This window comes from Dasypus novemcinctus, chromosome 21 (assembly GCF_030445035.2).
Source record: "Dasypus novemcinctus isolate mDasNov1 chromosome 21, mDasNov1.1.hap2, whole genome shotgun sequence".
Taxonomy (NCBI): domain Eukaryota; kingdom Metazoa; phylum Chordata; class Mammalia; order Cingulata; family Dasypodidae; genus Dasypus; species Dasypus novemcinctus.
In genome coordinates this window covers 27,775,835-27,798,214 of record NC_080693.1, presented here as the reverse complement: position 1 = coordinate 27,798,214, position 22,380 = coordinate 27,775,835, and the positions used below count along the sequence as shown (strand labels likewise).

Genomic DNA, 22,380 nt, shown 5'->3' with positions numbered 1-22,380 from the left:
GTAGCCGGCGTAGAAATCCCTTCTCTTTGGAGGCCAGGTCAGGGCTGCCCACCATCCGGAAGCCTTCTGCTGGGGACTGATGCAGGGGTCCCTCTCTTGTGTGTGGTCCCTGGAGCCACCTGTCTCTCTTGGGATCGTGGAGCCTCGGTGTCCCTGTCTTCCTTCTTCTCTCCTCACCTCTGTCTCTTTGTCACTCTTTCCCAGGGCCGGGTCTCCAGGTCTCCGAATTTGTCTCTCCCCTGGGTGTCCCTGCCCCAAGGCTGTCTCGTGTCTCCCTCCCCGTGCCCCTGTCCCCCAGTCCCCATCTCCATCAGGACCGCAGGTTCTCTCGCGCGGTCTCTGCCCCGCGTCTCTGCGCGGGTCCGGGTCCCAGGCGCGATCTCTCCAGCGCGCTGCGGTGGCCGCGCCGGCCGAAGCGGAGCGGGCTGGAGCGCGGCGGCCGCGGCCCGGGGCGGGAGTGCGGGCCCGCGGGGGCGGCGTTGGGCGCCTTCCTTCGTCAGTCCCTCCCCGGCGGCGCGGGAGGGGGGCGGCGCGGCCGCCGCTCGGCGCCTTTAAGGGAGCGGGAGGGAGCGGCGAGGCGGCGGCGGCTGCGGTGGCGGCAGCCGAGGCGAGCGGGGCGGGGGCTCGGGGCGCGGCGCTCGGAGTCCGCTCGGGGCCGGAGGCACCGCGGCGGCCGGGGCCGGGCCCGGGAGCCGCGAGGAGCGCGGGCAGCGCAGCCGGAGCCCGCCGCCCGGGACATGGCCAAGGCGGGCCGTGCAGGTGAGGGCGGGCGCCGGGAGGGCAGGGCCGGTGGCCCGGGGGGAGGGACCCGCGCGTCTCAGGGAGGGGCCGCCAGCTCAGGTGAGCCCCTCGTGCAGGTGGGCGGAGGTTCCGGGCCGGTAGGAGGGGCAGCGGCGCTGCTAGACCCCGGGTGGGTGGAGAGGGGGCTCCGTGCGCCCCACGTCCTTCCTGCGCCCCCGGTCACCTCGTGGGACACCGCGTCCCCCTCGCCATCGCCCCGCTGTAAAGGGCCAGGTCTGCGGCGTCTCTGTCCAGTCCCTCTGTTGGGGAGCTCTCACCACCCGCTGGAGGCCTTGGGCAGACCGAGGCGCGGGCACCGAAGGGGATGTCCCGTGGCCACTGCTCCATCCCACGCCCCCCAGCGCAAACCAGGACGCGCCTCCTTGTCCTGTCGCCCCATCTATCCGGGACACGATACCCACACCCCCTCCCCGCCTCCCCGGCTCAGTCAGGAGACCCAGATTTATTCTTGGGAAGGAGGGGTGCTCTGAGTCTCCCCGCTAGTGAACCGTGCGGCCCCCTCCCCCCACACCGGTCCCTGGGAGGCGGAGGTGCGGCAGATCTGAAGGTGGGGCTCTCCTGGGGACCTGTGGGCTCTGCCCTTCTCCAGGCTCGGGAGGTGTAGCCTTAGGAGGGAGTGGGCGTTAGTCATTCCTTCATTCATCCATCCAGACGTTCATTCACCAGCATCTGCCCCATGCCAGGCCCTGAGCTGGGCTCTGGAGATGGAGAGGTGGACCAGACTCAGCCCCTATTTGCACACTTGGACCCGCGGGTGCCGGGGAGGCCCGGTGGAGGAAAGCCCGTGCCCACAGGGCCAGCCGTGCAGCGGGCGGCAGCAAGTGTGGTCTCAGCGGTGCTGGCTGGTGAGGCTGGAGTGTGTGAATCCACCATGAACTCACCCAGCCTGTGACGTTGGCAGGCGTGATGCCATCCCCTAGGACCCGGCGATGGCCTGGCATGAACCTTGTCCATCCACTCTAGGCAACTTCCAGTGATGGAATGAGTGTGAACTGGGCCTGAATACCACCGGGCTGTGTGTGCATCCGCCCCAACCCCTGAATCCTGGGCCCAGCACGAGCTCCCTGTGTCTGCAACGGGCATACCAGGCAGGTGCTTGAGAATCTCCTCCCATTCGGTCCCCAAGGAGTCCTGTGGAGCGGGGCTGGTTGTGTGAGACCCAGCAAGGATGGAACACATCCAGACACCCCCCTTCTCACCTCCCTCCCTTTTCCCCTCCTGAGGGAGGCATGGCGAGATGACACCATTGTGGCTGGAAAAGGCTCCTGGCTACCCCCTCCTCCCTTGCCCAGCCGGATCCCTACCCACGCCCCCTCCTCCAAAGGGCACATGGCAGGGTGTGTGCCCCGCCTACCACGCTGCCTACTGTATGTGCGTGCGTGTATGTGCGTGTACCATGTGCACAGCTCACCTGTCAGGACACTGTCATCATCACAGCAGTTAACAGCTGGCTACCTTTACTAGGTACAGACTCGGTGGGAAAAACTTTCCTGTGCTCTGATCCTGGGTGGTAGGAAATGTGACTCTCCCCATTTTAAAACATGTGGAAACGTCCTCAGTAAAGTGGCTCACTCGAGGTGGTCCGGAGGGTCTGGGCAGAGCCAGGACCCTAGTCTTGGGCTGTTGGACGGTCAGGTCATTTGCTCCATCGCTGCCCGGATATGTCACCCCTGCCCTAGAGGTGACGTCCCACCCCTTTGCCTTGGCCCATTCATCCCCGGCTGAGAGGCTGTGGGGATTTGTTCCAGTGGCAGGTGGAAAAACTGCCCTGCTGACAGCACTGGTGCCTCGGGCTGTTCTAACATTCTGGCTTTCCTGCTGCAATTTCATGCTTGACCCTTTTCCCGCAGGGCACAGAGCCCCCTCCTCTGTGGCGGGAACTGCCCGGGCTCCTCTCTTGCACTCAGCTGCCACACCAAGGTACCTTTGGGGACCGCCCCTGGCCGGATCTGATGACTTCTTTCCGCTGCCCTTCCAGGCTCTTTTGCGTTTTGTAAATGTCTCACCTCTCCCCATGGGGGAGTCACCTCCCCACTATGGGCAAAACCTGTGTAGAAGAGATTGCTGAGGATTACAATGGAGAAAATCCTCGGAGACCAGGAGCCCAAGGCCCTCTCCTTACAGATGGGGAAACTGAGGAGGGAATGTAATGCAGAAAGGGGTGACTGGTGGACAGGAATGGCCAGGGATCGCCCCAAGAACAAAGGGAGGCTGAAGGCCGGAGGTGCAGACTGTGGGGACATGGCGCACGAGTGAGGGGTCTGCTCCGTGACCTGTGAGTCACCACCTCTAAAAACTCACAAAGGAGCCAACTGATTGAGGAAGAAGATGGGGAGTTGGGCCCCCCAGGACTACCATCATGCATAACTCCAGCAGGCTCACCTCACGGCCTGGTGAGTGGTGCCCCCCGTGGTTGTGCGGTGCGCAGCCTGAGCAGCAGGGCTTGGCATCAGGTGTGTCAGGCAGGAGCTAAAGGGAGACAAGGAGGGGATTTTCACAATGGCTGGGAAAATGCAGGTACAAGAGAAAATGTAACCAGGTCCCAGAATGGATTGGATCAAACTTCAGGGGGTGGATCCCAAATGGGTTACTACAGTTCCCAGTCTCCGGGGAAGTTTCATTGATAGACAGGAAGCGTTAGGGTGGCCCCTGTCCAGTTCTGAGGGGAGAAGTGAGGGAAGGAGAGCCCTTGGTCTTGCCCCCCAGCTCTCAGTCTGGGGGACACGGGAGGAGGGGGGCTTCCATGGAGGTGCAGGCTGCTGGGAGGGAGGGAGTGGGGCATTCGGGGGCCCTATTTAGAGTTCAGAGTCCAGAGGGCAGGCCTCAAGTGCAGCGCAGACAGAGAAACCAGCCAGCACGGGGCTGGAAATGATGCATCTCCAGGAGACGGGCCTTAAGATGGTCAGAGGTGGCAAGGGGGGGTGCTCTAGGTGAGGGGGAAGGGCTTGGACAAAGGCTGGGAGGTTGGACTGGGAGAGGCGTCTGTGAGTGTGGAGCTGTCCAGGAGTGGAGGAATCTGGCTGGCTTCGGGGCTGGGGGGAGAGTAGTTCCTAAACGGGTGCAGAGGGCTAAAAGGGGCTCATGAGAGTGCGAGCAGCGTGGAGCAGGAGTGCTCTGGGGAGACCGGGGTGTTCAGACAGTCCCCCTGGCTGCGCGGAGAGCAGCCAGCCTGGCGGCGCTGCCTTGGCTGGGGCAGGCGTGGTCTGGTTCTTGCCAGCCTGCCCCTCCCCTCCTCTTACCTGTCCCTGGCCCTTCCCCTGAACCCCAGCAGGCTGTGGGGAGGAGGCCTGGTGACCTGGGCGGGAACAGAGCCTCCGCCAAGAGGGTCTTGGAGCCTCTCGGGCCAGGGCAGGAAGGTCTAGAAAGCTGAGGCTGGGCCGTGCAGGCTGGAGGAACCAGTTTTCTCTCCTCTGCTGAGGGAAGAAGTGTAGCCAGCCTGGTCACTGAGTGAGTAAAAGACTGATCCCACGAAGGGCAGTGCTGGGGATGCTTCCAGACACGCATGGGCAGAGCCCTGGTTAACAGGGGACCCCGAGGCCTGGGCAGGGGGTGGGCCTAGAACCCGAGTTTCTGGAGCCGTGCATTGAACCTGGCTCAGGGAGGCAGGCCTGCACCCTCTCACCACCTCAAAGCCACACCTTCTCTGGGACCTGGGCTCCAGGGCTCCCAGGTCAGGGGCTCTCAGGGAAGGGAACATTTGGAAGTTTGGGAAAGGGGACAGCCCTAGGATTTCCAGGACCTGGGGGAGGTACCGGGGATTTGAGGCAGGACTTGGAGAAACTCCCAGGATTGCTTTGCTAGCTCTGTGTCTTAGGAATGGTGTTCAGACTCTATAAGGGATGTGCAAAATCCCTTCTTAGGTCCCTGGGGGGAAAGTAAGGCCAATCCAGAATCATGGCCTTCCTAACACTCTGCCTCCAGGAAGCCTTCCTGGACTTCCTTGCCATTGGAGAAATGCTGGACTGTGTGGGGTTTCATGGTCCCAAGTGCAAACACCAATCCCTGTAGAGTGCCCTTTCCAGGGCAGCCAGCCTGCAGGCCCTGGCATGGTACCCTTTGTTGCCTCTGTGTCCTTGCCTGAGCCGAGGACAGTGCAGCTTACGCAGAGGTACCCCACTTTAAGCCTGCTCCCCTCATTCGAGGCCCTTGTGACTTGGGAGCCCAGTGGCGGGCACAGAATCTGAGTGGGGACATGGCTAGAGGCTGCTTGCTGGGGCCGTGTCTGGATTGGCTTGCCCAGAAGGTGTGACGTTTTCTTCCCATAATCCTAATATACTGTGATATTTCCTAGCTGGAAGAGGCTTAGAGATCTTCCAGTCCCACCTGCCAATTATGTAGTTTGGGACACTGGGGCCAGAAAGGAACATTCCCGGTCCTCATCTGAGGTCTGGTGTCGTTTCCCTTTCAGAGATGTGTGTGTGTGTGTGTGTGTGTGTGTGGGTGCGTGCAAGAACTCCCAGAGGCCACAGAGGCTGTGGGGCTTGGAGACTTCCTGGTAGGACCCAGCTGCCTCCCAGGAATTCTCTGGGATTCCAGGCTTGGGAGAGGGAGGGACACAGTCAAGGATTAGCATCCTGGGAGGTTTGGTTTAATGGGAACAAGCTGGCTCATTTTTTTTAACAACAGTCCTCAAAATGCTTTCCTATCCAGTGGCTTGACAGAATCTCTTGGAGGTCAGGACATTGTTATTCCCATTTTATGGGTAAGAAAACTGAGGCCAGAAGCGTTAAGTGTCTGGGTCCTAGAATCACATATCAAGTGAGAGCCCAGGCTGCAAAGAGGAAATTTAGGTTTCTCCTACTCTTGGAATTGCTATTCCTAGGAGTTAAATTATCTAATGAAACCGAGTCCCAGACCTGGCTCTGCACTAGTAGACTATCCACCTAGTCCACTGCCCACTCTGGGCCTCAGTTTCCCCATCTGTAGAAGAGGAAGAGGATGGGAAGAGTTCAGGGGTCGGGATGAGCTTGAATTCCCCTCCAGCACTCATTCCCCCGTTCTCTTTTCAAGGCCTCCCTTGCAGCAGGCTTCACTGCATCTGGAGGGTCACACCCCCTCACACTGATCCTCCCAGAAGGATGGTCGGGGATGGGGGCATTGATGGGAAGCTAAGGACTTGGATGTGGAGAGTCCCTGCCTCCCTGGGGTCCCGGGTCCCAGCCTATCACCAGATCTGCAGCCGGGAGCCCTGCAGAGGGAATGGGGTGGCTGAAAGGGCCCCCAGGGAAGGGCTGGGGGCGGAAGGGTGGGGAGGAGAGAATGCATGGCAAATAAGTTGGGAAATTAAATGAGATTTGAACTCCCCGCCCACTCCCTCAAATCTCTCTATATTCTCTTTTTAAATTCTTGTTTTCTAGAGAGAAAGAAAATGCTAAATTGCATCCCCTTGCGCAAAGGAATGCAAGCGTTAGTGAGTCACTCCGGAGGTAAATGCCACCTCCAGACCCCACGTCTGCCTGCGGAGGCCTGCACAGCTGTGTGGCCACCGGCTCCCCTGGGGTGCGTGTGTGGGGAGGGTGGCCAGGGGGTGGGGAGCCTCCTGGCCCACAGCTCTGGGCGGGAGGTGGGTCCCAGCAGTCGGGCCCCACCGAGCCAGCCTCTTTCCATCTGATGGTTGCATTTGTGATGCTAACCCAGGGCAGGCTGGGAGTCTAGGTGGACACACAGGGTGGGGTTTGGGGGTGCAGCCTGTGGCATGTTGGGGCTCCATCTCTGCATTCTCTGTGGCCAGAGTTGGGCATGGTGGGGGTGAACTCAGGAGGGCTCCTAGGAGGAGGGCTTGGTAGTTGTGGTTGGAGGTCAGTTGATGTGGTCCGGGTTGGCAGAGGGCAGGCTGGATTTGAATTCCTGACTGGAAACCAGAGTTCTTCTTGAGTGTGGGTGGGGCTGTTACCTCTAGGCTTTTGGGGTGAGTGCTGGTGAGCCCGAATAGGACCACCTGCCCAGGCACGGGCCTGGGCTTATGGGAAACTCCTCCTCCTTTAGGGGGCTCAGCCTGCCTGGGAGCAAAGCTGGGGCCAGGGAGGCCCGGAGGAGGTGTCCCTCCTCCCAGATGAGCCATTATTCTGGAGGGGAAGTAGCCGTCTGTTAGCTGGGGATGCCAAACAAGGGTTGAAAGCAAAAATAGAAACGCCTGGGCTCTGCCTGGGAGGGGCGTTGCGTTCTGGTGCATCCGAGAGGCCTCGTCCGGCCGCCTGCGGCTGACGCTGTCCTGTTTGTTCGGCTCTCGGTATTTGCAGAGCACATCACGTCCTGCGCTCCTGACCTCCTTGGGAAGAGACCTAGGTGTGCAGAATCTGGGGCTGTGAGCCGGGGAGGCTGGCAGCCAGAATGCTGTGCGCTGTCCTAGGAGCCTGCCTTCCCAGGGCTCTGAGCGTCGCAGCCGCCCCTCACCAGCGCCCTGTGACCTTTGCTGACCTGTTCCAAATCGGGCCCACGTCACAGCCCTGCTTTGCCAGAGCTCCTTTGCCCCGCTGTGACCCCTGTGGCCACCTTCTCTTCTCACTCTCCACTTCCCTCTCCCTCCACCACCCCCATGAGGCTGGTCCCAGATGAACAACTCTGGAATCATTCATCCCTTGTGGTAAAAAGAGCTATTTTCAGCCTTCCCAGCGCTGCCCAGGGGGAGGGGTGGGTCCCCTTCTCGCCTTTTTGTTTCCTTCTTGATCAGTATAATCTGGAGCAGCCAAGAGATGACAGCGTCGTCCAGCCCCCTCCAGGGCCCTGGCTGGCAGTGCCCAGCAGGGTGATTTGGCCCCAGAAGGAAGGCCTGCGGCCAGAGGCAGCTTTGGGCGCCATCCTCCCTAAGAGCGGCCATCACCTGCGGGGCGCTCCACCGGCCCTTGTTGGGAAGGGCCGCTCCCGCCTTGGCGTCTCCTTCAGGCTGATGGTAGCTTTGGATGCCTTTACCAAAAAGCTGGCAGTGTCACTGAGGTGGTGGTCTCCGAAAAAGCCCCCCAGCCCCCTCTGAGGAGTCCGTGATCCCACCCCAGCCTCCCAATCCCCTGCTTTGGCCCTGGACCCTCAGCTCCTGTGCTCCACTTCTGGGATGGCTGGAAGGGGTGTCTTCCTGCCTGCCTGAGGGGTCCCTCTGACCTGCTTCTTGGCTGCCCCTCCGCCCCAACTTCTGAGGATTCTGTGGGCCCCGCCAGGGGCTCGGTGGCAGGTGCTGTGGGGAGCTCCCGTAGGAAGGAAGAGAACGCCTCCTCCTTATGGAGCTAGAGTCTGGCGGGACAGAGTGGGGGACATCTGGGCCCTGGGAGAATTATTCCAAATAATTCAGAACTGTTGGGAGCCTAATTGGCAGAGCAAACGAAAGTACAATAGATAGCCAAGGCCATTAATCACTAATTATCTCCTAAATAAGGTAATTAATGGGTATTTAAATGGCATATTTATGAGAAACCAGGAGGTCTTCAAAAAGCACATCTTTCCCAAAGCAACTGGTTTGGCCAACTGCGTCCTGCTTGGAGTCCTGGATTCTAGTCACACCCCCTGGAAGCAGAGGGTGTGACAGTAGGCAAGTCAGCTTCCTTCTCTGGGCGTCGGTGTTCTCTTCTGTAAGCAGGAATCTTAAGGCCCTCTTGACTGACCTTGGTGGGCTGATGTGAAGATGATGGCAAGCCAAGGCTGTGACAATCCCTGGAAGTCGTATAAAATGCCGTATAGACCAGCGTGCTTGCTGTGAAAATCTCCTTAAGACCGTCGGATACGATCCCTTGGTTATGCTCAGTACTGTCTGTGGCCAGGGTCAAGGTCAGATCTTGGTCTGTAGCCGGAGTCATTGCTAAGTTTTTGCTGAATTTGTGGCTTGGACTGTGACTGGACGGAGGCTTAGTCTGTGGCTGGGTTTGTGGCTTGGTCTCTGGTCAGCGCTGTGATTTCATCTGTGGCCAAGTTCAAGGTTTGGGCTGTGGCTAGTCCCGGGACCTGAGTTGCACTCAGAATGCTTGTGCAGCCCGATGCCTCGGCCTCCGTCCTTGGGTGCTCTACCCAGGGACTGGCCTGGTTCTCCTGGAAGCTGGATGCCTGCCTGGGCCTGCTAGGATCTCGGCTCCAGGTACTGAGCACCCAGCAGACAGACTCTTCTGGGGCTCCCAGCACATCCCCTGAAACGGCCCGGCACACAAGCTCATCAGTGGCGCACACAGCGGTTTGGGAGATAGTTAGGACGTGTTTCTATAGCAACCAACCCCCAACCAGGGCTGGTTTCCTTTCGGTAATGCCTTTTTCTGGAAGCAGCTTCTTCTGGTCGCTCCCTGGGTGGCCCCACAGCCCCTTCAGGGCTGAGTGTGGGCTGGGTGACCCTGGATTGGCCTGGTCCCCAAGTTCATCCTGAGCAGGGAGGGGTTCTGAGGACATGTCCTGTTGGATGCTCCTGGGACAGGGAGCCCTCCTGAGATCTACCCTGCGCTGGGCCATGCTGAGCATAATACAAGCTTTCTCTGTGCGGGCCCTGAGCGGGGCGAGGCTGTGGACCCAGAGAGGAATCAGACCAGCTCCCGCCCAAGGGAGCCTGCGGCTAGTGGGCGAGGCAGGCCTGGATCCACAGCACAAACAGCTACTCGGATGCAGGGTGTTTCGGATGCCCGGAGGAGGCAGGCATCCAGCCCAGGCCAGGGGTCAAGGAATGGGGATGGGCGTGGGGTGCGGGAGGGAGGACATTTCTGGCATCAGGACCTGCAGGAGCAAAGGTCCAGAGGGGAAAAACAGCTCTCATGGGGGCTTCCCAGTGCAGCCGGTTACTGGGGCCCAGATTGGTGGGAGGGGAGGTGGGGAGAGAAGGAGCGGGTCCTGACCGTGAGTAGCTCACCTCTGGGGAAGCGGATAAGACACAGCCCCGGGGGACCACGCATGGGAGAGGAGAGAGGGATCAGCCTTGCGCCAGGGGCAGCCCCCAGAGCGTAGGGAGGATGGAGGAGAGCGTCCCTGCTTTGCTCTCTGAGCTCCCATTCTGGGGGTCTGATGAGGCCCTTGGAAAGCTTCTGCAGAGGAAAGAACCAAAGAAAAGCCCTTGGATGACGTGGCTTATTTAATTTATTTAACACATCCCTTTATTGCACTGATGAATGCCAGACATTTAAATGTTCATTGATTTAATCCTTGTGGTCACCCCATGAAGTAAGTTCTATGATTATCTTCATTTTACAGAAGAGGAAACCGAGGCAGAGCAGCTTAGGGACACTTACTGAGGTCTGCAATTGGCAAGTGGTAGAGCTGGAATGGAAACTCAGCCGTCAACTGGGGCTGGGACAGTGGTTCCCGTGAGAGAGGAGGAGAAGCCTGCCAGGGTGGGCGCCCAGCTAGGAAGTCTCCATGGGGGCGGCAGAGGAGGCCTTGGCAATCACCCCCTGTCGTAGGACTTTCTCCTGGGCTCTCCAAACCAACCCCTTCTGAGTCCTGCAAGTGGACCTCTGGGGCCCGGGCCAGAGAGGAGGTGCAGAGGGTGCGCCTCGAAGTGCGTGGGGCGCCGTGCCTGCCGGGTGGGCCCAGGGCTGCACGTGCCCGCGGCGCTCCCTGAGCCGGATTATTTTAGTCACGTCCAGTCAGGGGTCAGAGGCAGATGCTTGTGCCGTAGAACCTGCCCTTCTTGTTGGCGTGTGTGAGTGTGAGCCGATGGGACAGGAGGGGAGAGAAGGAGAGAGAAGGGGGAGGGGAAAGGGCCATCTAAATGGTCCAAGCGCTCCAGGCCCTGCAGCGCCTTTTACCCCCTCTCAACCCTCTCCTCTTCTCTTCCCCCAAAGCACAGATGGAGTCCATCAGGTATCGCCAGGCCGTGGGTTCAGATGCAGCCTCAGGTGGGGCTGGGCACGGAAGCTGTGGCCAGAGTCAGGGGCCCACAGGCCAGCAGGCCATGCTCCCTGGCACTGGGGCCTCCCTAGAGGTCTGGGAACTGTGCGTGCCACACCGGGGCAGTAGCCGGCACGGCGGTCGCCCACGGCCCTCCTGCCTTCCGGGCCGCAGGTGTCTGTCTGGGAGGTGCGGCGTGCATCTGCTGAGGCCCTGCCCCTACCATCGGCCAGGTGTGCGTGTAGCTGAGCCCAGGCGGCAGTGCTGCCTTCGCTGCACCTGTGATCTGTGCTCCCTGCAGGGCGGGGCTTGGCCCCCAGACGGGCACTCCCCAGGGCAGGGCCTGCTCCAGCTCAGCTGTCCCCCACTCCTTCCTCCACGCACCATCTGGCCCAAGGTCTGACCCAGAAGACTCAGCCGGTGCCCATGCGCCTCCTTTTACTGAGCCAGGCACTTCCTGGGCAAGGCCTTTCCCTCCAGACAGAGGGAGAGCAGTGGGGGTTTTGTCCTCAGGCCGCGGCTGCTCCTGTCTGCCTCTCTGCAGCTTCCTGTGTCCCCGGGGCCCAGGGCTGAGGTGGGCGGCAGAGCCAAGGATCTGAGCCAGGACACTTGGGCTGCACCCAGGCTGGGGAGGCCAGCTGGGGCCTGGCACAGTGGGGCGGTGCAGCTTCAACCTCGACGGGTCCCCGTGGGCCAGAGGAGAGAGTGGGGAGGGTGCCCAGCAGCCCCTCCCACCGCAGGGCCCAGCCTGGAGCGCCGCTGGGAAATCAGGGCATTGGTGGGGCGTGGAGGGCCATTTCTCTCTCTGAATAGCTGGGGTGGGGGGGGGGTAGTCTCTTTTTACTTTTCTCCTGAGTTAAGGTTTCTAGTCAAGGTGGCCGTGAGGGTGGGCTGGGAGGAGGGTTTGCCGGAGGAGGGGGACTGGGCCGTGGAGGGCTCGGTGCCACCTCTGCAGTCTGGAAGTGGTGGTGCAGGCAGCGCCAGTGGGTGCAGATGCCGCCAGAGCCTCTCTCAGGCCCCCCTCGACCCTAGCGGACGAGGGCCCCCATTTCCCTCGTGGCACGCCCCGGCCCGGACTCTTCGGCAGGTCTTCGTTAAATCTCTTACCAGTGTGCAGGGATTGAGATAACCATTTCATGGGTGAGAAAAGTGGGGTGCAGAGAGGCTAATGTGCTTCGGGTCATAGACTAGCAAGTGGCAGCGCTGAACCCAGGTTTGTGTTGCTCCATTGCCCAAGCTTTCACCTCCTTGCTAAATTTTCACCTAGGGCTGAGAGCTGATTTATGTGTGTTTGGTGTGTGTGTCTAAGTGTGTGAAAGAGAGAGAGCGAGAGAGAGAATACAGGAGGGTACATGAAAGTATGTGTCTTGGAAATCGTTTTAGGAAGGGTTGGGGAGACTCACACTCTCTGAGGCGTGCTCACACACACATGCTCTTACACAGCCGTGCGCAGTGACGGGTGCTTGTGTGATACTAGGCACCTCTTAGATTCTCACACAGACGCATGGATCCCCAGAGGCTAATTTATGGACCTGGCGGGCAGGTGGTTGTAGAAGGGGGAGAGCTGAGCCTCCAGGGCTGGGGCTCCCCTCCCCACAGAGCCAGGGCCGGGCCTCTGGCCCCTTGCCCAGCCAGCGGGCAGCAGATGGAGGCTTAGTATTGGCCCAGAGCAGGCGATGGAGAGAGGAGACCTAGGACCCCCGCTCTGCATGCTCTTGAATTTATTTTTATACCTTACAGCAGAGCACGGTGGTCCTGGGCACACGCCCTGGAGTCAGATGGACCTGAGTTCAAATCCTGCCTCCCCCCTTACTAGCTTTATGACCTTGAGCACACAACGGCTCACTTCTGGGCCTTTATTTCCTTAGCTGCAAAACAGGCCTTCATTATTCCTACTTGTTTTAGTTTGCTAGGCTCCCAAAAGCAGATACCATAAAATGGGTTGGCTTTTAACAGTGGGAATTTATTAGCTTTCAAGCTTACAGTTTCAAGGCTGAGAAAAATGTCCTAATCAAGGCATCTTCAGGCGATGCTTTCTCTCCAGAGAGCAGCGGCTGGTGATCCTGGACTCCTCTGTCACATGGCAAGGGACATGGCGGCGTCTGCTGGGCTCTGCCTCCTCTTCCAGGTTTTGTTGCTTTCAGTTTCATGCTTCCCTGGCTTTCTCTCTTTGTCTGAATTTTCATTCTCTTATAAAGGACTCCGGGAAGATGAGTAAGACCCACCCTGAATGAGGTCACATCTTAACTGAAGACCCCACCAAGAGGTCCTGCTTACAATGGGTCCTCACCCACAGGAATGGATTGACTTTGAGAACATGCTTTTCTGGGGTCCATACAGCTTCAGACCACCACACAACTCCCCTGAGTTTTGTTAGGATGAATTTGGACAATGTCCCTAAAGCAGCTAGCAGAGTGTCTGGCACATTGTTTACCTCCAGCAGATTTTTTTTTTTTTTTTTTTTTGAGGTACCAGGGCTGGGGATTGAACCCAGGACCTCGAATTTGAGAAGCTGGTACTCAAGCACTGAGCCACATCAGCTCTCCTGAGTTGGTTTTTCTGTTTGTCTTGCCTGTTGTTTGGTTTTTGTTTTTAGGAGGCACCAGGAACTGAGCCCAGGACCTCTCTTGTAGGAAGCAGGTGCACAACTGCTTGAGCCTCATCTGCTCCCCGAGATCATTTTTATTCACTTACTCATTTGTCCAACAGTTCTTGACTGTCCTCCAGTGGGGACCTTGTGCTGGGCCCAGAAAGTGCAGAGAAGTTTAAGACATAGCCCTGCTGTCTGTCAGATGGAGACACCTAAAGAGAAGTCAACCCCTTCCATTGCAGGTGCCGGGGTCGCCAGCTAAAGCACGATTCACCCAGGACCTGATGGGAAGGCGTGATGGTGGCTGACACCGGGGATGTCCCCCTCGCAGCACCCCTCTCTTGCGTTTGTGCTCCGTAGCGGATGAACCCCGTTTCCTCCCCACCGGGCAAAGATGTACCACTGGGGTGTGAGTCGGATGTCACCAAACGTGCCCACCAGCGTCAGGCTGCCTCCTGTGGATATTTACGTGTGCTCACGCTTGGGACCCTAGGGGAAGGAATGCCCTGCAGTGCCCTTATCCACCCGGGGGCCGGGAATTATGCATCCAGACCGATGCACCTGGCCTGAGCACAGGAGGTGTCTGTGGGTCCCGGGAAAGGTGGCCGGCCGTGCTAGGACCGGGCTTGTGCTCCTGGCCTTTGCTCTTGCTGTTCTGGGAGCACCGGCGCCCTTCTTCCCTGACCCTCAGGACCCCCAGGTGCCCTTCGGCGCACCTGAACTGCACCTGGCCACACCCACCAGGAGCCGTTCTCACCCTTTAGGACTTCTGTATCCCTCTCTTCCTTAATGGACCCACCTGTCCCATGAAATGCCATGTCCTACCTCATCTGGCTCTGTGTCCTCTCCCGCCTCATCCCGTACCTGCCCATCTCTGGGCTCCAGCCACGTGGGCTTCTTTCTGTCCGTTGGATATGCCAAGCTCATGCCTACCTTTGCCCTTGCGATTCCTTCTTCCAGAAATGTTCTCATCCAAGCACCTGCCTCATCCATCCCGCAGGCGTGTGTGTGTGCATGAGTGAGTGTGACACTCGTGCACATACGCACACACACTTAGCGTGCCTGGCTCTTCCTCATTATTCAAGCCTCAGCTCACCTGGTGCCTTTTCAGAAAGGTCTTCTCCTCAGAGGCAGAGCCCTCCAAGGACCCTCTCTCCATCGCCTTTCCTTATTTTGAAATATGACTTTTGACGTGCTGGAGGAAGAGATGAAGAAGTCAGGTGACGGTGGCTCCTTGTTCTTGACATACCCAGTGTTATAGGTTCTTTTTTGGTATAAGGGTATAACTGAGAACCAGCCCCCACAACCACTCCAGAAGTTGTTTTTGGCAGCCCCAGCCTGAGGGGAGCACGGGCCTGGTGTCACATTTAAACAAACATCTAGTATACCTTCAAAAAGCAGCGCACATACACATTTTGCAAACAAGGAGAATAACAGTAAACAAGGGAAAAGATGCATTTGAAGAGAAATTCAGGTCTATACTTTGACACCAAAGGAGAGTCACCATAATAAGGCAGAGGCTTCTCTGAAAGGAGAGTCAGCTATACGTTTGAAGTGGAAGGGAGACACACTTTTATGTGAGTTTAGCGTTTATAATGAAAATAGGGGTCAGAATTCTTGTGATGACTGGGGCTATTTCCCTTGTCCTTATCCCTCTGTGGAGGTACAAATGCACATGTCTTTACCTGTCTGTTCTTTAGGCTATAATTATGCTGTGAGAGGGCCTTGAGGAAGGTGGGCACGGTGGAAACCAGGAAGGGAGAGGCATAATTTTCTTCCGAGCACTTTCCACTGCTGAAGTGACCTTCGCTGGTTCCTTGTTTCAGATGCGCTTGCCCCTCACCCTGTGCAGAATGGGACCTTGCGAGATCCCCTCTCTGTCACCCTGGCCCTCTTCTTCACCACCGTGTCCCCAGCTTCTGACACCGTACCCGGTGTACAGGGGGCACCCAAGAGTCCTTTATTGAATGGATGTGTCCTTGGGATGAGAAGCACCCGTTGATACCCAACAGTCTCTTCTCTCCCTGCCTCTAGCTGGGAGAACATCTCCTCAAATGGAGCCCAAATGCCCCCGCTGCAGCCTTCGCCTCCGGCCCCAGTTTTGCCCCTGGTAATCTCACGAAGGCCAGCCCGTCACGTATGTCATCAGAGTAACCGGTGGTGATGGCTGCCTACCTGGCGTGGGCATGGGGGCACGGTGAGCGAGGCGCATGTCCTCCAGCCCCCTCTCTCCCTCAGGCTGTAGCACACGCTGTTTGCAGGTGGGGCGTGCAGAAATGCATTTGCCCTTCATCTTGGATTAAGTGTATATTGTACATGTATGGGGGCTGCTGTATTCAGAGCCACTAGCTGAAGCCTTGCCCTTCAAACTTGGGGACCAAAGAGATGCAGATAAATCTTCAGATGAGTCCATCACTACTTAAAGTCTTGATGTTCAATCCCAAATACAGGGGACTGAAGAGATGAGGATAATATAACTTCCCTTGCTCGCCAGATTCTTGATTCTCAGGACTGGGTAGATCTGGATAGCGAGAGATATTCGTATGTATCTATTCATATAGTATGATGACACTTAGCATCTATTGATAGAGAAAGCGTAAAATTAATATAAATGCAGAAAGAATTTTAAGTGACTGTATTTTTTGGAGCCCAAAAGTTTCCACATGTGTTTGGTTTATAACTAAGCCCTTCTTTCCCCCCCACTATTGTAAATGATATTGGTTTTTTCAATTTCAAGTTCCAGTTTTCATTTTTGGTATATAGGGATGCAGTTGGCTTTTACATATTGCCCTTATACCATGCAGTTTTGCTACACTTGCTTATTAGTTCCAGGAGTCTTTTGTAGATTTTGTAGTTTTTGTTTTCTGCATAGACAACTGTGTCACCTGAGAATAAAGACAATTTTATTTCTTCCATCCCAATCTGTACATCTTTTATTTCTTTGTCTTGTGTTATTGCGCTAGCTAGAGTTTCTCCCACATACACTGGAAAAACAGTCCCATGTCCGTGTTAGAAATACACAGTTATGGTGCATCTAGATTCTCAGAGCCCTTGGCCATACATTCAGAGTATGTGGGTGGGAAATTGCTAAATCAGCCTGTCATGCTGCCCACGTTGGTGGGTGAGGGTCAGAAACTTAGAGGGTCCCACAGGAAATGTGGGACAAATCCTCCTTTGCACCTAGAGGTGACTCGCAGGTCAGTGCTCCCTGTGCTTTCTGCCTTTTCTGTATCTCAGAATGGCCAAGCCATGGAGCAGGAGCTGGGTGTGTGTTTGGGAGTTTGTGGTAGGCAGGGAAGGAGGCACAGCAGGTGGATTGTGTTGCTGGGCTGGGTGGGCTTCTCCTTTCAGGAAGACATTATGCTTTGGGAAAGGGACTCTAGGGTGCCAGAATGTGGGGTTGGTGAGCAGGGCTGACACGGGTTCTGCAAGGAGTGCATCTCATGGTGTGTCCTGGCTGTGGCTGAGAGGATGCTCACCTCTCACTTGTTAGTTGGCATTTGTTATATGTCAGACAGGCTCCTGGAGCATCAGCCAGAGTTGAAAGGCCCTAAGGGACAGTTCTGTCAGGTTTCTTATTGTTCACTGGGGAAACTGAGGCAACAACATTGCTGGTATAGGGACCTAGATCTCTGTGGGGATGTAGTGGCCAGAATACTTGTGGTCAGAGGACAGAATCTTGGGAACTGGAGGAGGGGAAGCCCCTGGGAAGAATACTGCAATTCATTGAAACCGTCTTACAAGCTAAGAAGCAACTGATGGCAAGATGCAACTCTACTTGATTTATCCCTGCAAAAGAATAAACAATACCAATTAAATCATGACACACCGTCATGTAAGCTCTATCCCAATTTCGAACATGTAAAAGTGTTAAAAATGTGCATCTTCGAATTGAAAAATAAGTTCAATTTATAAAATTAATGGTCACATAAAATTATAGGTGTCTTGTAAAATCTAAAAGTCCTGCTTGCCTGTTTTCACCAAATTCTGCTCCATGGAGAAAATCTCTTATGCATGTCCTTCCAGACTTATGCAGCCGTATACCTTTTTATATAATAATAATCATGGCCAACACTTGCTATATGCTAGGCACTGTGCTAAGCACTTGGAGGCATTTTGTTTAATCCTCACAACAAGCTCTTGAGGCAGGAATGCGCTATCCCCACGTTATAGATGAAGAAATGACGGCTCAGAGAGGTGAAGCGATTCAACCAACGTCACACAGCCTCTAAGAGGCAAGACCTGAGTGTGAATCCAGACGTCTTAAACCCCAGAGCTTAATCTCTAAACTAACATGTTGTCCCACAGGTATAAATATGCTAATATAGTTTTCAAAAATGGGATAATAAGGAACATACTGTTCTGGGAACTACCTGCCTTTTTTTCCCTCCTAACCGTATGCCATGGCATCTTTCCATGTCAGTCCATAAAGAGTGACCTCATCCTATGAACAGTCGCAGAGAATTCCCTCATATGGTTGGATGGGAACATGTGCCGTCTGTCCCTTGTGGATGGATGGTGGAACTTTGTGCGTTTTTTTGGCATTGCTGGAACACTGAGATGGTCAACTGTATACCTCCATCTTTGTGTACTTCTCTGATTATTTCCTAAGGAAAATTACTGGGTCGATTTTCTCCCAACACTTTTATGGCTTTAATTTCTACAATTAGGTTTTTTTTTTTTAAAGATTTATTTATTTATTTATTTATTTATTTATTTATTTATTTATTTATTTATTTATTTCTCTCCCCTTCCCGCCACCCCCCCTCCCCGCCCCCCGCCCCCCCCCACCGGCCGTCTGCTCTCTGTGTCCATTTGCTGCATCTTCTTTGTCCGTTTCTGTTGTCAGCGGCATGGGAATCTGTGTTTCCCTTTCCTGCGTCATCCTGCTGCGTCAGTTCCCCGCCGCTGCAGCACCATTCCTGGGCAGGCTGCACCCTCTTTCGCGCTGGGTGGCTCTCCTTACGGGATGGGCTCCTTGCATGGGGGGTTCCCTTATGCGGGGGACACCCCTGTGTGGCAGGGCACTCCTTACACGCATCAGCACTGCACATGGGCCAGCTCCACATGGATCAAGGAGGCCCGGGGTTTGAACAGCGGACCTCCCATGTGATAGACGGACGCCCTAACCACTGGGCCAAGTCCGCCACCTACAATTAGGTTTTAATCCATCAGCAATCCCTCGCATTTCACGTGTCCCAGGGCCATGGGGAGGGGTTCCGGGATGTGCCAGCTGGCTCCACATGAGTCCCCAAGCTCCTGAGTAGGGGGAGCTCGGAGGAAGGAGGTGGCAGGGAAGGTGGGCAGTCTGCCCTAGGGCAGTCCCTGGCCTCCCTCTGCTGGGCCCGGGACAGGACAAAGCCCCTGCTCTCTGCAAGTCCTCTAGCCTGTCTGCCCCATCCCCACACACGGGGCTCTGTAGAGACTATCAGTCACCGTGGCTGCCATTCCCGGGTCCCCTGCGGTCCCTCCCTGAGCACCCGTTATTTCTGGTCCTGCGAGTTAGGGATTGACTGTTGTTGCCATTGCATAGGTGGTGGAACGGAGCCCATGGGGTGGAAAGGGAACTGCCCCTGAGGTTGCTAGTGGCAGAGAGAGGGCAGAGCTCGAACCCAGGCCCCCTTCTCTTAGCCCCGGCCTGGCCTTGCTGTGTGTAGCTGATCTGACTATTGCTTGCTAGGAAGTCTGGTTCTCGCCTCCTCCTCCTCTTGAGGTGGTCCATGGCCATGAGACCTCCTGTGGCCAATGAGGTGTGACTAGAAGCAGGGCACTCCTGGGCAAAGGCGTGTGAGACCAGGCGTGATTTTCTGCTCTCTTCTCCCCTGCCTTGGCAGAACACAAAGTCTCATTTTGAGATGGCGACATCATAAGGTGGTGGTGCCTTTGGGAGATCGCGATGAGCAGGGCCCCTTCCAATGTTTGTGTGAGTGAGCAATAAACCATGGTTGTTTTAAGCAGCTGAGCTTGTTTGTTAACACAGCAAAACTTACCCTCTGCCGACTAGTATGCTGAGTCACCTTGGCGAAGTCCCGTGGCTGCCTCCAACCTCGGTCTCAGCCCACGCCACTTGGGCACACTGATTCCTTCCCACTTGGGCACACTGATTCCTTCCCACTTGGGCACACTGATTCCTGCCCCACTTGGGTACACTGATTCCTTCCCACTTGGGCATACTGATTCCTTCCCACTTGGGCACACTGTCTCCTGCCCCACTTGGGCACACTGATTCCTTCCCACTTGGGCACACTGATTCCTTCCCACTTGGGCACACTGTCTCCTGCCCCACTTGGGCACACTGATTCCTTCCCACTTGGGCACACTGATTCCTGCCTCACTTGGGTACACTGATTCCTTCCCACTTGGGCACACTGATTCCTTCCCACTTGGGCACACTGATTCCTTCCCACTTGGGCACACTGATTCCTTCCCACTTGGGCACACTGTCTCCTGCCCCACTTGGGCACACTGATTCCTTCCCACTTGGGCACACTGATTCCTGCCTCACTTGGGTACACTGATTCCTTCCCACTTGGGCACACTGATTCCTTCCCACTTGGGCACACTGATTCCTTCCCACTTGGGCACACTGATTCCTGCCTCACTTGGGTACACTGATTCCTTCCCACTTGGGCATACTGATTCCTTCCCACTTGGGCATACTGATTCCTTCCCACTTGGGCACACTGTCTCCTGCCCCACTTGGGCACACTGATTCCTTCCCACTTGGGCACACTGATTCCTTCCCACTTGGGCACACTGATTCCTGCCCCACTTGGGTACACTGATTCCTTCCCACTTGGGCACACTGATTCCTTCCCACTTGGGCACACTGTCTCCTGCCCCACTTGGGCACACTGATTCCTTCCCACTTGGGCACACTGATTCCTTCCCACTTGGGCACACTGATTCCTTCCCACTTGGGCATACTGATTCCTTCCCACTTGGGCACACTGTCTCCTGCCCCACTTGGGCACACTGTCTCCTGCCCCACTTGGGCACACTGATTCCTTCCCACTTGGGTACACTGATTCCTGCCCCACTTGGGCACACTGATTCCTTCCCACTTGGGTACACTGATTCCTTCCCACTTGGGTACACTGATTCCTGCCCCACTTGGGCACACTGATTCCTTCCCACTTGGGCACACTGATTCCTTCCCACTTGGGCACACTGATTCCTTCCCACTTGGGTACACTGATTCCTGCCCCACTTGGGCATACTGATTCCTGCCCCACTTGGGCACACTGATTCCTTCCCACTTGGGTACACTGATTCCTTCCCACTTGGGCACACTGTCTCCTGTCCCACTTGGGCACACTGATTCCTTCCCACTTGGGTACACTGATTCCTGCCCCACTTGGGCACACTGATTCCTTCCCACTTGGGCACACTGTCTCCTGCCCCACTTGGGCACACTGTCTCCTGCCCTGCAGAGCCATCTCAGGGAGGTATTTGGGGTGTCGTGAGAACACGGCAGGGCAAGGGCCCTGTGAGGTGCTGATGCTGCCAAGGGAGAGGGCAGGGTGTGCAGCAGGCTGCCTGAGCCTTTGACCAGGGCAGCTGGTTCGCCTCCCTCATACCTTCCGCAGTGCCACTTGGCTAACAGGTATGTTTGCTTTGGCAGGTGGCCCTCACCCGGGCGGCGGTGCCCCCTGGCACCTTCGAAATGTCCTCAGCGACTCAGTGGAGAGCTCCGATGATGAATTCTTTGATGCTAGAGGTGAGTGAACCCCATCCTTGCGTCCTTGGCTGGGTGACCTTCCTGGAAGCCCCATAAAGGGGACCCCTCCTGGGGACCAGTATCCCCCATACTCATACCTGGCCTTTGCAACCCCACACTCCACACTTACCCAGTCATGAGTTTCCTGAGGGCCAAGACTCAGTGTTCCTTCACTTACTTTTTGAAATATTTCCTGAGTTCCTAATATATGCCGTAGCTGTGCCAGAACTGGGGACACCGTAGCTGGCCAAAGAGGCTCTGTCACTGCCCTCACCTCGGCAAACCTTAAACACTTACACAAAGGAAAGTACGGACTCGAATGGGGAGGGACGCCATGGAGTAAATGTGCCAGGTGCTGTGAGAGAGCGATGACCGGGACACCTGCCTGGTTTGGGTGGGGAGGTTGTTAACATCGCCTCTGCAGAACTGAGGAGGAGTTGTCTGGGTGGGGAGCGGAAGAAAGAGCCTTCCAGAGAGGAAACAGCAGGTACCTGGTGCTGAAGTAGAGAAGAGCAAGGAGCAGCCCAGGAACAGAAGGGAGGCCAGCGTGGAGGGAGAGGGGAAGCAAGGGTGGTGCATCTAACAGGGAACCTCTGTCCACATCAGAGATCCCCAGAATCGAGTCCTGGTGAATCCTGGAGGAGAAAAAATGAGAAGACAAAAAGAGAAATAGGTACAGAAGATCACACAGCGAATGGATGCAGACAGCAAAAACAGCAGGGCGGGGAGAGGGGGAGGGGAAGGAGATAACAAAATAAAAAAAATAAAAAGAAAGACTAGCTCAGATGTTCAGATGAGAGACGAGATCAGGTGAGAGATGATGGCGGGCAGAGGAAATCAACTCTGCAGCCCAGTGATGGGTGCAAAACCTGCTCACGGTGCACCGGAAGGGGCCATCTTCCAGCTGCGATTGAAGTACAAGGAGCATTTTAAGAACTGGAGAGAAGGGGGCAAAGTGGGCTGAGCATTCCAGGCAGAGGGATCCGCCTGAGCAAAGGCTCGGCAGTGTGAACCTGCCCGGCAGGTGCGGGAACAATGAGAGGCAGAGCCTGTCTGGAATTTGGGAGAGACGCACCTCGCAAGCTGTGCCCAGCTGGGCTGTGTGGGAGTGGGAGAGAAGCACTGAGGACCTCCTCCCAGTCCAGGAGGGTCCCCAGTACCCCGCAGACCTGCTGGGTCCCACTCTGGGAATTCACCATTTGTGGGGTACTGAGTCACTCCCAGGGCTGGTCCAGCTTCGAAATGCCCGGCAAAGGGGGTCTTGAAAGAGAAATAGACCATGTGCTGGGAAGACATCTAGGCTGGGCACAAATCCCATTGATTTGCTGTGTGATCTTGGGCAGGTCTTTCATCTTCTCTGGGCCTCAGTTTCCCCCATCAGTTCAGTACTGCTAAAAATAGGGATTACCCAGTTCTGGTGTTTTTCAGGGAAGCATGGCTAGATGGTGGGAAGCTGTTCTGGCTGGAGACTCCCCCTTCC

The 22,380-nt window shown here is 56.4% G+C and overlaps 1 protein-coding gene across 2 annotated transcripts in view; it reads left to right on the top strand.

The window, feature by feature from the left end:
* Window positions 1-642: 642 nt before the first annotated feature.
* Window positions 643-22,380, top strand: part of PITPNM3 (PITPNM family member 3) — a 118,611-nt gene continuing 96,873 nt past the window's right edge. Inside the window, exons 1-2 of one of the 2 annotated variants that reach the window (XM_058283732.2) lie at window positions 643-759; window positions 20,805-20,900. In XM_058283732.2, the coding sequence (XP_058139715.1) occupies window positions 738-759; window positions 20,805-20,900 (118 nt within the window). In that variant the 5' untranslated portion in view covers window positions 643-737. Of the gene's footprint in view, window positions 760-804; window positions 841-20,804; window positions 20,901-22,380 lie in introns of those variants that run through there. The other variant, XM_058283733.2, reaches the window with a different exon arrangement.